Source organism: Gobio gobio (assembly GCF_949357685.1).
Source record: "Gobio gobio genome assembly, chromosome: 9".
In the NCBI taxonomy this organism is placed as follows: domain Eukaryota; kingdom Metazoa; phylum Chordata; class Actinopteri; order Cypriniformes; family Gobionidae; genus Gobio; species Gobio gobio.
Genome location: NC_137115.1, coordinates 35,548,575 through 35,562,773, shown reverse-complemented (window position 1 = coordinate 35,562,773; position 14,199 = coordinate 35,548,575). Strand labels below are relative to the sequence as shown.

The window sequence follows — 14,199 nt, the reverse complement described above, 5'->3', positions numbered from 1 at the left end:
ATCAGATGCAGGATATACATTTTGAAAAAGAGTTTTGCCTGTATTTTTGGCATATGAACTGTAGGTGTTTCAGAGAAACAATGAATGCCAGCAGTTTAAACATTCCCACCTGGGCATCCAGACAAACATATTCAGCCCACAGGCTCTGCAAACACACACACACACACACACACGCACACACACACACACACACACACACACACACACACACACACACACACACACACACACACACACACACACACACACACACACACACACACACACACACACACACACACACACACACACACACACACACACACACACACACACACACACACACACACACACACACACACACACACACACACTCAACTACACATGCCTGATTTAATCTGTGCATGAAACTCAACAAATTAATCACAGAATATTGTGTTATACATAATATGTGTCTTGCAGAATTTATCCTAAATGCTTTCATACATATAGTCAAACCTCTCCATCTAACACACTGCTATGAATTAAACCTCTAAACTGTATTTTTTTTTTTTAAACTAAAAATGTTACTTATGCGGGAACAGCTCTCAAGTCAAATATATTTTTTAATATTACTAAATTAGGTTATACCAACAAAAGTAATATTTAAGAGTCAGATCAGGTAGAAATAGAACTAATGTGCAGATCCACTTTTAAGGTTAAATGTTACAAATTAAAAAAAAAAATTAAGAAAAAGACTTTCTACCAATTAAAAGTTTTTTTCTTTATCATTAAAAAAAGTAATCATAGTGAATCTGGTTGTGCTACTTCAATCTGTAATTTCACCTGGTGCTGAACACAAAACACCATACTTTCAATTCCACCACTCTTAATATTTTAGTATGAAAGCAAACTCAAATGTATAAAACTCAATATGCTCTCAGTTTGAATTCCAGCTCATTTTCATGCTTTCAAAAAACATCTTTCTAAATTAGCCACCGTGCATAATTAAGCCATGTGAATCATATCAATGAAATATCCCCCAGAAGCACCCAGAACTGTATGCCAACTCAGGACAAGAAAGCATCTCCAACACAGACTGAACCTATCAAACTTTAACAAGCCTTAAGATCTGCTCTTCTAAGATGATTTTTGATTTCTCCCCTATCCCAGAAGCCCAACAGCAGGAGGTGACTGACCTTTATACGAGAGTTTGAGCCGGGGTACGTTGTTCTTGCTCTGTGCGTCGGTTCCTCTCTCCGGCATCTCGAGCGCCCACATCAGCAGTACAATCCCCCACAGGTAGTCCATGCTCTTCCCTGGCTGCGTGCAGTCCCGTGGTCTCCGGTAAACACTGTGTTGTTTCAGCAATCCAGTCCTTCGAAACACCACCTGAGGATGGAGCAGGTGTGTCTGTGTGTTGAATAAGTCAGCGCGTGTGAACCACACAATGATCACATCTCTCCTGGTGAAGCAGCAACAGCCTCAGGAGGACCATGAGTGTCCACAACACTCACTGTTTCACTTTCAAAGTGTGTTTGTTCTGTTCCCGGGGTTGTTTATCTCCTAGATGTTGTGCACTCTTCCTCTCTGACTTTTAAATAGTAACTTGGCAGAGACTAAACTCAACTAAAGCTTGGCGAAGCCCTAGGCACTCTTCTGTTGCTCTCACTCTGTCTCACTGCAAAGCTCAGTGCACACACAGTCACAGCGCAAGACTGAGAGAGAGCAGAGCCAGCTGAGAAAGACTGTGAGAGAGAGAGAGAGAGAGAGAGAGAGAGAGAGAGAGAGAGAGAAGGGGAGGGCTGTGCTCCCAGCAGAGGATCCTCTAGGTAGACTTTTTCCCCCTACTTCCACATCCCACACACTATGGAAGCTTATTTCTGCCAGGGGGGAAAATAAAAAGACGGTAATTGCAATTCTACATCTCGCAATTTTTTCTAAACTGTGAGAAAAAATGGAATTGTGAGTTTATCTCTCACAATTCTGAGAGTTCAGACTTTTCTTCTCAGAATGTTGAGATATAGGCCTATACTCACAATTACAAGGTGAAAAAACAACAACTGTGAGATGTAAACTCGCTATTGTTACCATTTTAATTGTATGAAGATTCCATACACAAACACACAGTCAAAGTTGCACTTACTCCTCATGAATCATTCTGACATTGGAGGGCATGTGTGGAGTAGTAGAAATGTACTAACATCACTGAGATTTAAACTCGCAATTGTGCTACAAATCTGAATTGTGAGATAAATAAGTTGCAATTACCTTCTTTTTTTTCCTATGGCAGAAACAATAAAACAAAATTGGGAGATGAAAAATGTAAACAAAATATATATGATATAAACTCACAATTGTGAGATAAAAAGACTGACTGGCAGAAAACAAGCTTACATAAACACACACGCTGTCAAGTTGTACTTACTCCCCAAGAATCATTCTGACATTGGAGGGCATGTGGTGTGGTAGATATTTCCTAACCTCACTGTCACGGTTTCACACAGTTTTTTTTCCCATGCAAGAACAAACTTTACGTCCTACTCGAGACATTAGGAAGTTGTCCCTTCCTGTCCATGTCTCACACTGCTCTCTGCCGCCCAGGAGTCACTTGCCGAACTCCACCCTCACACCAGACGTTTATTTTTAGCACGTCTCCCCGTGTGAGGTATAGGCGTGTGGCAGGAAGGATGATATTCCATGTTTAAAGAGAGGCTGGTCTGGGAACTTGTGGAGTTAAAGGGATAGCTGATAATTTACTCACTTTCATATTTCATATTGGTCATTTATACTGTCAAGCTCCAAAAGAACTGCATAAAAGTATCATACAAGTTGAACCAAGTAACTCGTGAGCTATATATTTTTAAGAATGCACTTTGTGTGAAGGACAAACTGAATTTTAAGACGTTATTCAATCATAATCTTCTGCTCTGATGTAGCTGACTAATCTCATTTGTACTTTTTAAATTAAAAACTTTTAATCATGAATATTTGGAAATATTTGGACCATAAATAAATATTTATGGAAAGCAAATACTTGTATTCAACAAGGACGTATTAAATTGATCAAAAGTGACAGTAAAGACATTTATAATTTTGAACAAAAAAAACATTTCTATTTCAAATAAATGCATTTGCATTTTTTCCTATTCATCAAAAAATCCTTTAAAAAAGTACCATGGTAAAATATAAATATAAACAAATATAAATAAAATTCTGCTTGAAAAGAGTGCATGGGACATTCCTTCTCTTTTCACATCTCACAGAAGAAAGAAAATAACAGGGAAAGGATGACATGAGGGTGAGTAAATGATATGCATGTTTGATTGGCAGCAGTTGCTGTGACTCCGCCCACTCCACCCAAAAACCATTGACCTCATTATCTGTGATTCCTCCCCCACAAAAAAAATACCTCTTCTAGAAGACAATGAAGCAGTCCTTTCAGACTGATCTCTCTTTAATATCCCATAGCCACGATGCTGCCTATTGTAACATGATAATGTTGAACTACAGGCCACCAGACTTCTCTTCATATTTCTGCTTGGCACAAACCACACAGGGCATGAATACTTCAGTAATTGAGATTTAATAGATTTTGACAAATGAGCTTGGGATTGACAGGACTGTCCTAAGCTCTCAGCAACTGATGCCATATGAGAGCAAAAAAGAAATAGAGAACACTGGGAATATCTTGCATGATATAATTACTTTCTCTGTAAATTACATAATATAGAAGTATTAAGCTGGGCAAATATATTTATATTATTATTATTAAAGATTTGATATTGTTTTTGAAAGTATTGTATGCCTGCCCAATGAAATCTACATTAACTGTAATATTGTGAAATATTATTCCTATTTAAAATAACTGTTTCTATTCTAAAATATTTTTACATTATTTCTGTATTGGAAAAGCTGAATATGTATTGATGAATAGGAAAAAAAAACTGTGTTTATTTGAAATAGAAATCTTTTGTAACATTCTAAATGTCCTTCTAATGTGTCCTTGCTTAAAAAAAACACACACAAAAAACATACCTCAAACTATTGAATAGTAGAGCGTCATTGTTTCCACAAAATTTTCTTGAGCAAAAAGGTTTTCAACATTGATAATAATCAAAATCAGATCATATTAAAATATGAATATATTACATATTAGAAACACTATTAAATGTCATTCTGAAGAAAAACTCAAAATTTAAAGACAAAAGTAACAAAATGTTTTTTCATCTCTAATGTAAAATTGTATCAGGAGTAAAGGCCCATTCACACATAACTATAACTATAACTCACCATAACTATAACTCATTCAACTGTAACTTTATTCTAAGCACAAGCTGCAGTTTTGTTGTTTGATGCTTTAAATGCTCAAACGATAAAAACATTGACAGCCAATCAGAATCCACCGGACTTTATCAGGTGGATTCTGATTGGCTGTCAGTGTTTTTATTGTTCATCAGCTGGAAAAAAAAAGTTCTGAAAGTGATTCCAACTATATTGTTTCTCTGTTCTGTTATCATTATACTGGTGTGGACTCTATTCGTTTATATTTAGAACGATTTTTAGAACTATATCTTTATTATTATAGTTATCGCCCTTGGTGTGAACGGCCTAGTGTGAACAGGCTTTTAGTCCTAACTTTTTTCTGACAACACAGTGTTTTGCTTGCTGTGTGAATTTAAATGTCATAATGAGAAATGCTAGCTGTAAGAATAGGCTGAGGAGACTAAACTATGTTTATTCAAATTGATGTAGAGTCATGATAAAGTAGCAAGTGTTTGCCTGCTATATAAAGGTTTGGACAGAGAGTCTGCTAATGGGTAAGTAATGAGGCCAGCATGCAGAGTGAGAGCGGCAGTCTGCCAAGTTAGTTCAAGTGGTGTTCAATTTTCATTAAAGTTGCCTCCTACTACAGTGAGCTCCCCACTGACTCCCCATCTAATTGATGTCGGCTTCCAGTGAGAGACACAAACTCAAACTCAAACAATTGAACTTCACACCTAAATATACACATCCGATTTTAACTAAATAAATAGGCTTAAAATGTTGTTATAATATATATATATATATATATATATATATATATATATATATATATATATATATATATATATATATATATATATATATATATATATATATATATATATATATATATATATACATACATATATTCTGCTGGACCATATTGCTGGATGGCTCAAGGGTCAAACTATTACACAACGTAAATCAATGCCACTCAGCGTGGCGTCACACAGTGTTCTGGTCTTTTCTAGAAAATCTCACATTGGAATCAGATGACCAAGGGCCTGAGGTATCTTAATATCAGATGGGAAGGATGAATGTCTACAGAAGGCAAACACAGAGTATTCTCTCACATGTGGCTCCAAGAAGCTGTATCATGTGCAGTGGCAACGCAACAGTTAACCGTCTCGGCAGATAGGCTAAACCTGGTGAGGGCAGCCGATGGGTCGAAAACCCTTTGTGAGTTTGGAATTAGCCTATCCCAGCATGTGGAGACGTAATCAGCAGAGGGGACGAAAGAGGTCAACACTTGTGGTAAGCGAAGGGCATGGTAAGGCTCATAAGGAGTCACGGCCATCCACAGGGCCTGAAAAAGGATGGGCTCTGCCAGGTTTTACTCATGACCCAAGACACACCACAAATGATGATAAACAGCTCTCCAAATGCCATACCGGATCAGTCATTGCCCAGGAAAACAATGAGTGCGATATCCGCTCCTCACCAGGACACGATAAGTATGCTACTGGTAACCAAAGACCAACAAGTATTTGTGGTAGAAACATCTTTACCACAGTCAGATGGAAAGTCTGTACATTACAACAGACGGCCAAGCTTAAAGAACTTATCCATGAGATGGAACAGTACTCCTGGCATCTCTTAGGTCTCTGCGAAACTAGATGGAAAGACTTCGGAGAAATGTCAACAGATGAAGGCCACCTGTATTTCTACAGTGGAAAATGTGACAGACACATGAACGGTGTTGGTTTCCTTGTATATAAGGACAGCAAGAATACTGTACTAGGTTGTCAACCAATCTCAGGAAGGTTTATTACCATCCACCTTAGTGCAACATTACTGTCATCCAAGCCTATGCACTCACCTCAGATTACAGTAAAGAAACATAGAAGAGTTCTAAAACAAGGTGCAAAATACCATCGACAAGGCTCCAAAGAAAGACATTACAATCATTCAAGGTGACTAAAATGCCAAGGTTGGTGTTGATGGACAGTCAGAATGAGAGGCACCTGCAGAACAGCTTGCAACCCCAAGACCAACAGCAGGGGAGAACGGTTACTGGAGATTGCCACCTATAACAACCTTATACTGGCAAAAACAATGGGAAACCACAAGAACTCCTGTAAATGGACATGGCATGCACCTAATGGAATCCACCACAATCAGATTGATTACATCAGGATCCCACAACGTTTCAAGAGTGGAATAAAGCAATACAGCATCCGCATCTTTCCAGGGGCAGACATTGGAAGCCAACTTCAATGTATGTCTCAAGAAGACCAAGTTGTAGCAAAATCCCCAAATCAAGTTTGATTTGGAACGACTTTAAGATCCAGAAGTCGCAGAGTTTCCAAGCCTTCACTGGTGGAATGTTTGCCCCCCCCTTCTCGTTTTAGAGGAAGACATTGAGACCCTCACTACTACATTCTCATCAGCTATGACAGGAAATGCAACACTGGGAAAATATTGATGCAAGTTGAAGCCCTGGGTCACTGATGAGATACTTCAGGAGTGTGACACAAAGCGTCAATTCAAGAAAGAAAGAAGCAGTATCGATGGCTCAAATAAATACAAAGAGGCCAACAGGAACATCAAGATGAGCATGAAGATCAATGCAAAGAGATTGAAGGCTGCATCAGCAACAACAACAGCAAGAAAGCATTTCAAGACTTTAAAAATCTCACCAAGAAGAAGGAAACTAAAGTCAGCAGTATGCAGGACAAAGCAGGAAATTGTCTAACTCTAAGCTGTATAACCATCCAGTTCGAGGAGACCCAGAGGCACTCGTTGGAACCAGTCTAGGAGAGGAAGATGACTCCCTATCCTCTGTGAAGAGGTTGAAGAAGCAATAAAATCACTGAAAAACTGTAAGGCGCTGGGAATCGGCAACGTCCCGACTGAACTTATCAAGGAACTTATTGACATGCTGATGAAGATCTGCAACAAGATCTGGCAAACTGGTTAGTGGCCTTCCACATGGACCCACTCACAGATAATAGCACTTCCAAAGAAAGGCAGCATTGCCAAAACTATCGTACTATCAGTCTCATCACCCACCCTAGTAAGCTCAAAATCATTCTCAAAAGACTGAAGCTACAGAAAACATAATTGCTTAGGAACAAGCAGGCTTCTGAGAAGGAAGGAGCACAGTTGACCAAATCTTCAACCTGTGTCTGCTTTGTGAAAAGTACCAGCAGCATCAAAGACATCTCTATCACGTCATCATTTCAAAAAAGCGCTTGACAGGGTGTGTCATGCAGCCCTTTGGAACACCATGAGAAGATTCAACATGGGCAGAAAGCTTGTTCTCACCATCGAACAGCTGTAAAACAGTGCCAGCATTGTAGTACTTCTTGTAGGTTCCGAACCACCCTAGGAGTCTGCCAGGGATGCCTCCTATCTTTGATGGTCTTCAACATCTTCTTGGAGACAAAAATTATGGAAGCAGTCATCAAATAATGGACTGAGGCTGACTTTGCTAAGACACAAGTCCTGACCAAGAACAGGCAAAAATGGAAAGAGCTGTCTAAACATGCATCCGCAGTGGTACCCTGATGATCCAGTAGATTATGGGATTCGTATCGTATCAAGAGAACCGTTGAGATTAATTCCTGTCATTCCTTCTTATCCGAGTCATAATTAATCTTAACTCTTTCCCTGCCATTGAAGCGTTGACTCTTGATTCATGAGAAAACAATTCCCTGCCATTGACAAGTTTTTATGGCTTTTTCGCGTTATCATTGTTATACAGTAGGGGGCGCTATTACGCATCTCCTGAACGAGTACAGTATCTCCAGATCAAAACATGGGAAAAAGAAGCAGAAACTAACAATCTCAAATGAAAGCAGATGCATATGAAAAATAATGTGATCAACAACAATAAACAATGTAATGTTACAGAGTGAAAGGTTGACCCAGGAGGTGGTTAGGACTGTGCAAGCTTTGGGGGTGTTGATGGACTTGATCTACTCGATCTATGTTTTGCTCATCGTACTGAATCTGATCCAGACGTAGTCTTTGTCAAAAACATGATTTTCTCAGATTTGTATTAAAAATGTTTTTATGAAACGTACCCACATTCAAGTGTTAATAAAACAATAAAAAAGAACGCATGAAGTTAGAATAAAACTGATTTTTTTTGTTTAAAGGCAGAGGGTTTGTTCTTTCTTTTGATATATTGCATGCTCAGATATTCATTATACAACAAAATATTCATGGGGGCCATGACATTTTTGTGAAAATTATCAAACACGCTGGCAACTTTTTATTTATTTTAAACGCTGGTGTGGAAAGAGTTAATGGTTCTCAAACATGATTTTGCATTAGACACAAAGTTTCACATTTATTTTTTTATAGTACTAGTAAACTGCCCTATAAACTGCATAGGCCCAAGCAAAATTATTGACATGACAGCCTGAATAGGAAAGTTTGTGTCTTGTTGCTATATGCATAAAATAAATAAAGTCCTTGGAAGATAGAAGATCCAGAACTAATTCTCTGTCAAACACACTCAATGATATGAAAACTGAAGCTCCTGAGAGTTTGTATATTCAGGCTGGAAGAAAAACCTTCATCTGGAAAATCGTTTGGTTATTGCTTATTGTCTTTGCAAAGTAACCCAGCCTGATTCTGTAAACCTTCCCAATCCACGTGTCGAGCTAACTAAGGGCCACATCATGGACTAAGTACCAATTCATAAATCCATTTATTCCAACTTCAATCTTACTCTTTTTGAAAGAGATTAATAATTTTATTTAGCAAGGGTGCATTCATTTGATCAAACGTAAACATAAAGACTTTTACATTGTAAAAATAAATAAATAAATAAATAAATAAAGATGTATTACGTTTTCCACAAAAATATGAATCAAGCAGCTCACCTGTTTTCAACTTTGATAATATAAAGAAATGTGACGAAGACTGGAGTAATGGCTGTTTAAAATTCAGCTTTGCCATCACAGGAATAAATTACATTTTAAACTATATTAAAATAGGAAACAGTTATTACAATTTTGTATATTACTTCAAAAAATTTTATACTATTCAAGCTTTGCATTAATACTTAATTTTACGCTACACCAAAGCTAAAAAGCAAGACATACTTTTACACTGAACACATATCAAGTTCAACAGGTTATAAGAAGCACTAATAAAACAAAAATAATTATTTGGAACCAATCCTAAAGGGGTCAATAGGATCCAACATGGATAAACTGAAAAACTAAACTGGAAATTGTAGTTTCCGTTTATCCGATCTTATTTGATTCTCAGCAGATTCGTATATAATCTGGACTGGCACTTGGGTGGGTTTAATCAATAATAAAGTTATACACAAAATTAAATATTCTTGCTTTTTTAATGATCTATTAACACACACAATGTGAAACTACAGGGAACACGATGATCCTATACTCAGCACTTATTAATACAATACAAACCCCCCATTAGCCCACACAGAACCCCCTCCATCCACACAGCCCAAAAGACAAAAATACATGCCCACACCCACTCTGATGCCTAAAACTCTACCCTACCTCCACAACCTTCTCAATACCCTTTCAGGCTCTATCCACCCTTCCTGGCCCTAGCTCTCGACCTCCACCCACTACTGACCACTTGGGTGGAGTGTTCAAGCCTCATCTGTTTTAACACTCTGGGAAAGTAATCCCATAAATGAGGCTCTTTAGCTCAGCCATTTGTCCAAAAGCCCACGCAGAGTCTGTCCCAGGACTGTGGGACCTTGTGACAGGTGTGAGAAAATGCATAGGGCGGCAACGGGAGTCATGATGAAAGAAGAAGTGAGGAATTAAGCTGTAATAACGGGAGGATAAGAGTTTCTAAATCCTCACAAACTTCACTTTTAGAATTAAAATAAATAAATAAATAACAATAAAGCAGGAGTTAAAGAAAACTAAATCAACCTCTTTTCCATCATGGTAGAATAAAAAAAAAGGTATTACACTGACAAAATAGTACCATGGTACTAATATGGTAATTTGACATGGTAAAATGGTAAATTTAATTTAACTTTCAAAAAATACCATGGTACATGGTCTGTTAAAAGCGCTATATAAATGCAGTCCATTTACCATTTATCATTTACTTCTACGGTATTTTAGACATGGTACTTCATTAAATGTCATATTACTTACAATAAGTACCATGGTATTACAATGGTATTTTGGACATGGTACAATAATAAATGTCATATAACTTACAAAACTTACCATGGTAATACTATGGCATTTTAGACATGGTACAATGGTAAATGTCATACCACTTACAAAAAGTAACAAGGTATTACTATGGTATTTTGGACATGGTTCAATGGTAAATGTCATATCACTTACAAAAAGTACCATGGTACAACTATTTTAACATGGTACTATGGTAAATGTCATATTACTTACAACAAGTACCATGGTATTACAATGGTATTTTGGACATGGAACAATAATAGGGTACAACAAGGCTAACGGTGCACTGGGGTAAAAGGCGCCATCGACTTTATTCTCTTTAATGCCACAAGATGGCACAACATTTTGGCAGATATTTGTTCTTGTTTTATATTCACCATTCTAAATACAGTAGCTTATATGATATATCATGCTGCCATGGCACCATGATAGTATAACAGTACATTTATAAGTGATCTAAATACAATGGTTTATGAATATGCTAGTCGCACAAGTAGCAAAACGCATCATAAGACCACCATGTTTTTTGGAAAATATTCATCAAAGAACCCTTGAATAGAATGTAAATTCCATGCTATTTTCAGTTCCATAGAATATATCAAATATCTGAACCATTGTAATATCATGGTACGTTTTGATACTCAATATGTTATATTTGATATATTTAATATACTGTATAGGGTGTTGTCAGACTATAAACCATTAAATGCTTTAATCTGAAATGATCTACTATTATAGAATCTACAATATTCTCAATTTAAATAAGCAGGACATGTGCACGGGAGCAGGAAGAGAGAGACAGCAGAAAGTGGGGTAAATGGGAGTGGCCTAAATTCAGAATGTCCCCTTGCGATCCAAACACAGGCCGTCGCCTTCTGGGTGTCGTCAACATGCCCTAACCATGGAGCAATTATTTGCTCTATAAACATTTCATGGTAGAATCCTGGCTGAGACCGGCATGCAGTATTAATGGACAAGAACACCACGCCGTGTGAGTCAGTTTCTAGCTCTCAATAAAAAATGGATGGCAAAATAACGTGAAAAACCACAAAGCCATGAATAAATTACTTTGCACAATGTGCTCGCCTTCCCACCGTGCACAGGTCGACCCACCCTTCCCTTAAGTACCACCGGGCACATGGTGAAACTGGGACTTCACAGTACTGACCTTTAACACAGCTGTTAAGTTGCACAGAAGCCGCACATGTGGTTCAAATCAGATAACATTTCTTTCAGCCATCTTGCTTCGTTTTACACATAAATGTAGGTGTGTGAGTATGTATGCGAGCCGAATAACCTTTGAACTTGTTTAAGTTTTGCATGATTTAAATGCATATACACTACCGTTAAAAAGTTCGGGTCGGTAACTTTTTGTAACAATTTTCAAAGATGTCTCTTATGTTTACCAATGCTGCATTTATTTGATCAAAAATACAGTAAAAATAGTAATATTGTGAAATATTATTGCAATTTAAGTCTTCCCTATTTAATTTCAAAGTGTAATTTTTTCCTGTGATGCATGGCAAAGCTGAATTTTCAGCATCAGTACTCTAGTCTCGAGTGTCACATGATCCATCAGAAATCATTCTAATAAACTGATTTGCTGCTCAAGAAATATTTTTGATTTAGTCTTATCTTATCTGTTAGTGCCTTGCTTCTAAATATTTTTTTGTAGAAACCGTGAGCCTTTTTTTTTAGGATTCTTTGATAAATAGAAGCATTTTTTATTTTTATAGAAATCTTTTGTAACATTATAAATGTATTTACTGGCACTTTTGATCAATTTAAAGGATTAGTTCCCCCAAAAATGAAAATTCTGTCTTTAATTACTTACTCTCATGCCGTTCGACAACCGTAAGACCTTCAGAACACAAATTAAGATATTTTTGTTGAAATCCGATGGCTCAGAAAGGCCTCCATTGGCAGCAATGCATTTTGCACTCACAAGACCCATAAAAGGTACTAAAGATGTCATTACAAAGTCCATCTCAGCACAGTGGTTTTACAATAATTTTATGAAGCGCTGATAATAGTTTTTTTTATGCGCAAAAAACAAAACAAATTAACGACTTTATTCAACAAGTGCTTGTCTTCCGTTTAGGCCTTTGACGTGAACTCACGAAGCACCACGACGCATGCGCGAAAATAGAGCCGGCGTTCTGACACATGACCCGGAAGCGAGGAGCTTTGTTTACAAGCAGAGGAAGACACGCCGTATCTAAGCTGTTGAATTCTACATTGATCGTGCTTTAGGTCTTGGCGTAGTGCTCAAAATGGGGCTAAAGTGTGCATTTCCTGGATGCCCGAACGCCAGCGCTACATCATATTCTCGTGCATGCATCGTGGTGCTTCGTGAGTTTACGTCAGAGGCCTAGACGGAAGACAAGCACTTGTTGAATAAAGTCGTTATTTTGTTTAGTTTTTTTGTGCACAAAAACTATTCTTGTTGCTTCATAAAATTATTGTAGAACCACTGTAGTGAGATGGACTTTGTAACGACGTCTTTAGTACCTTTTATGGGTCTTGTGAGTGCAAAATACATTGCTGCCAATGGAAGCCTTTCTGAGCCATCGGATTTCAACAAAAATATCTTAATTTGTGTTCCGAAGATGAACAAAGGTCTTACGGGTGTCGAACGATATGAGGGTAAGTAATTAATGACAGAATTTTCATTTTTGGGTGAACTAACCCTTTAATGTTAATAACAAGTGTTGGGGAAAGTTACTTTGAAAAGTAATGCATTACAATATTGTGTTACTCCCTTAAAAAAGTAACTAATTGTGTTACGTTACTTTTGAGTTACTTTTTCTCACCCGGGTTTGTTAGTTTTATAACAAAAAAGTTATATTTTTGGGCAAATGTAAAGACCCTTTCACACCAAAATTGAAATAATAAGCCTCAGGCTGAAGGTAATGCAAATACACGCGTGTACAGTAGAGGGCGCAGCTCAAATAAACCTTTCAGCTGTGCTGCCATTCTGGATAATGGAAGAATAGGGCACAGGAGAAAAAAATGTAACACTTCACCAATAAAAACATAAAATCTAAAGTCATTTTTGCTTATGGTTTAACTGAATCATTGAAGGTCAGCAGCAAGACATTGGTCAATAAAGTGAGTTTAAAATGCAAAATGTTTTATTTAACATATTTAATTATAGGAGGTTTGCATAGTATTTTGAATTTGCATTTGACTGATCTTATTCATTTTGAGGAATACTGAATCTTTTTTGTGGAAGTGAGATTAGTAAATGCATGCTCACATTTATTCTAAAACTTCAGTAACCCTCATGTTTACATACAATGCCTCTGCTCTTACAATTTTTTTAGACTCAACATTTAGACACGAGAGCTGTCAGTCAATAAATGGGAAAACAACGTAACTTGCACTACTTATTTGAAAAAGTAACTCCAATATTTTGTTGTACATTTTTAAAGTAATGCTTTACTGTACTAATTACTTGAAAAAAGTAATCTGATTACTTAACTCAAGTTACTTGTAACACGTTACCCCAAACGGTTAATAATGCGACTAATGCATTAATGCGTCCATGCTAATAAACACAAATTTCTTTAAAAAAATTTTTAAAAATAACATAAATTGCACAGACCCCAAACTTTTTTGGTAACAATAGTTGCACATCCTATGAATCTCTTCAGTTGGTTAGCTGAGCTATTAAATCGCAGAAACATAAAAAGGAGTCAAGCTATGTGGTAAATAAAGAAACATTTCTAATGATAGTATAAAGATTCCATGGCTATTAATTATCACTCTGCATTCAAGCAAC

General features: G+C 37.1%; 1 protein-coding gene across 1 annotated transcript in view; it reads right to left on the bottom strand.

Annotated features, from left to right (window-relative positions):
* sema3ab (sema domain, immunoglobulin domain (Ig), short basic domain, secreted, (semaphorin) 3Ab) overlaps window positions 1-2,536 on the bottom strand; it is a 45,157-nt gene extending 42,621 nt beyond the window's left edge. Inside the window, exons 1-2 of the mRNA XM_079825486.1 lie at window positions 2,387-2,536; window positions 1,158-1,350 (exon numbers count right to left, since the gene is read on the bottom strand). Of these exons, the coding sequence (XP_079681612.1) occupies window positions 1,158-1,269 (112 nt within the window). The 5' untranslated portion in view covers window positions 1,270-1,350; window positions 2,387-2,536. The remainder of the gene's footprint in view (window positions 1-1,157; window positions 1,351-2,386) is intronic.
* Between the last annotated feature and the right edge of the window lie 11,663 nt (window positions 2,537-14,199).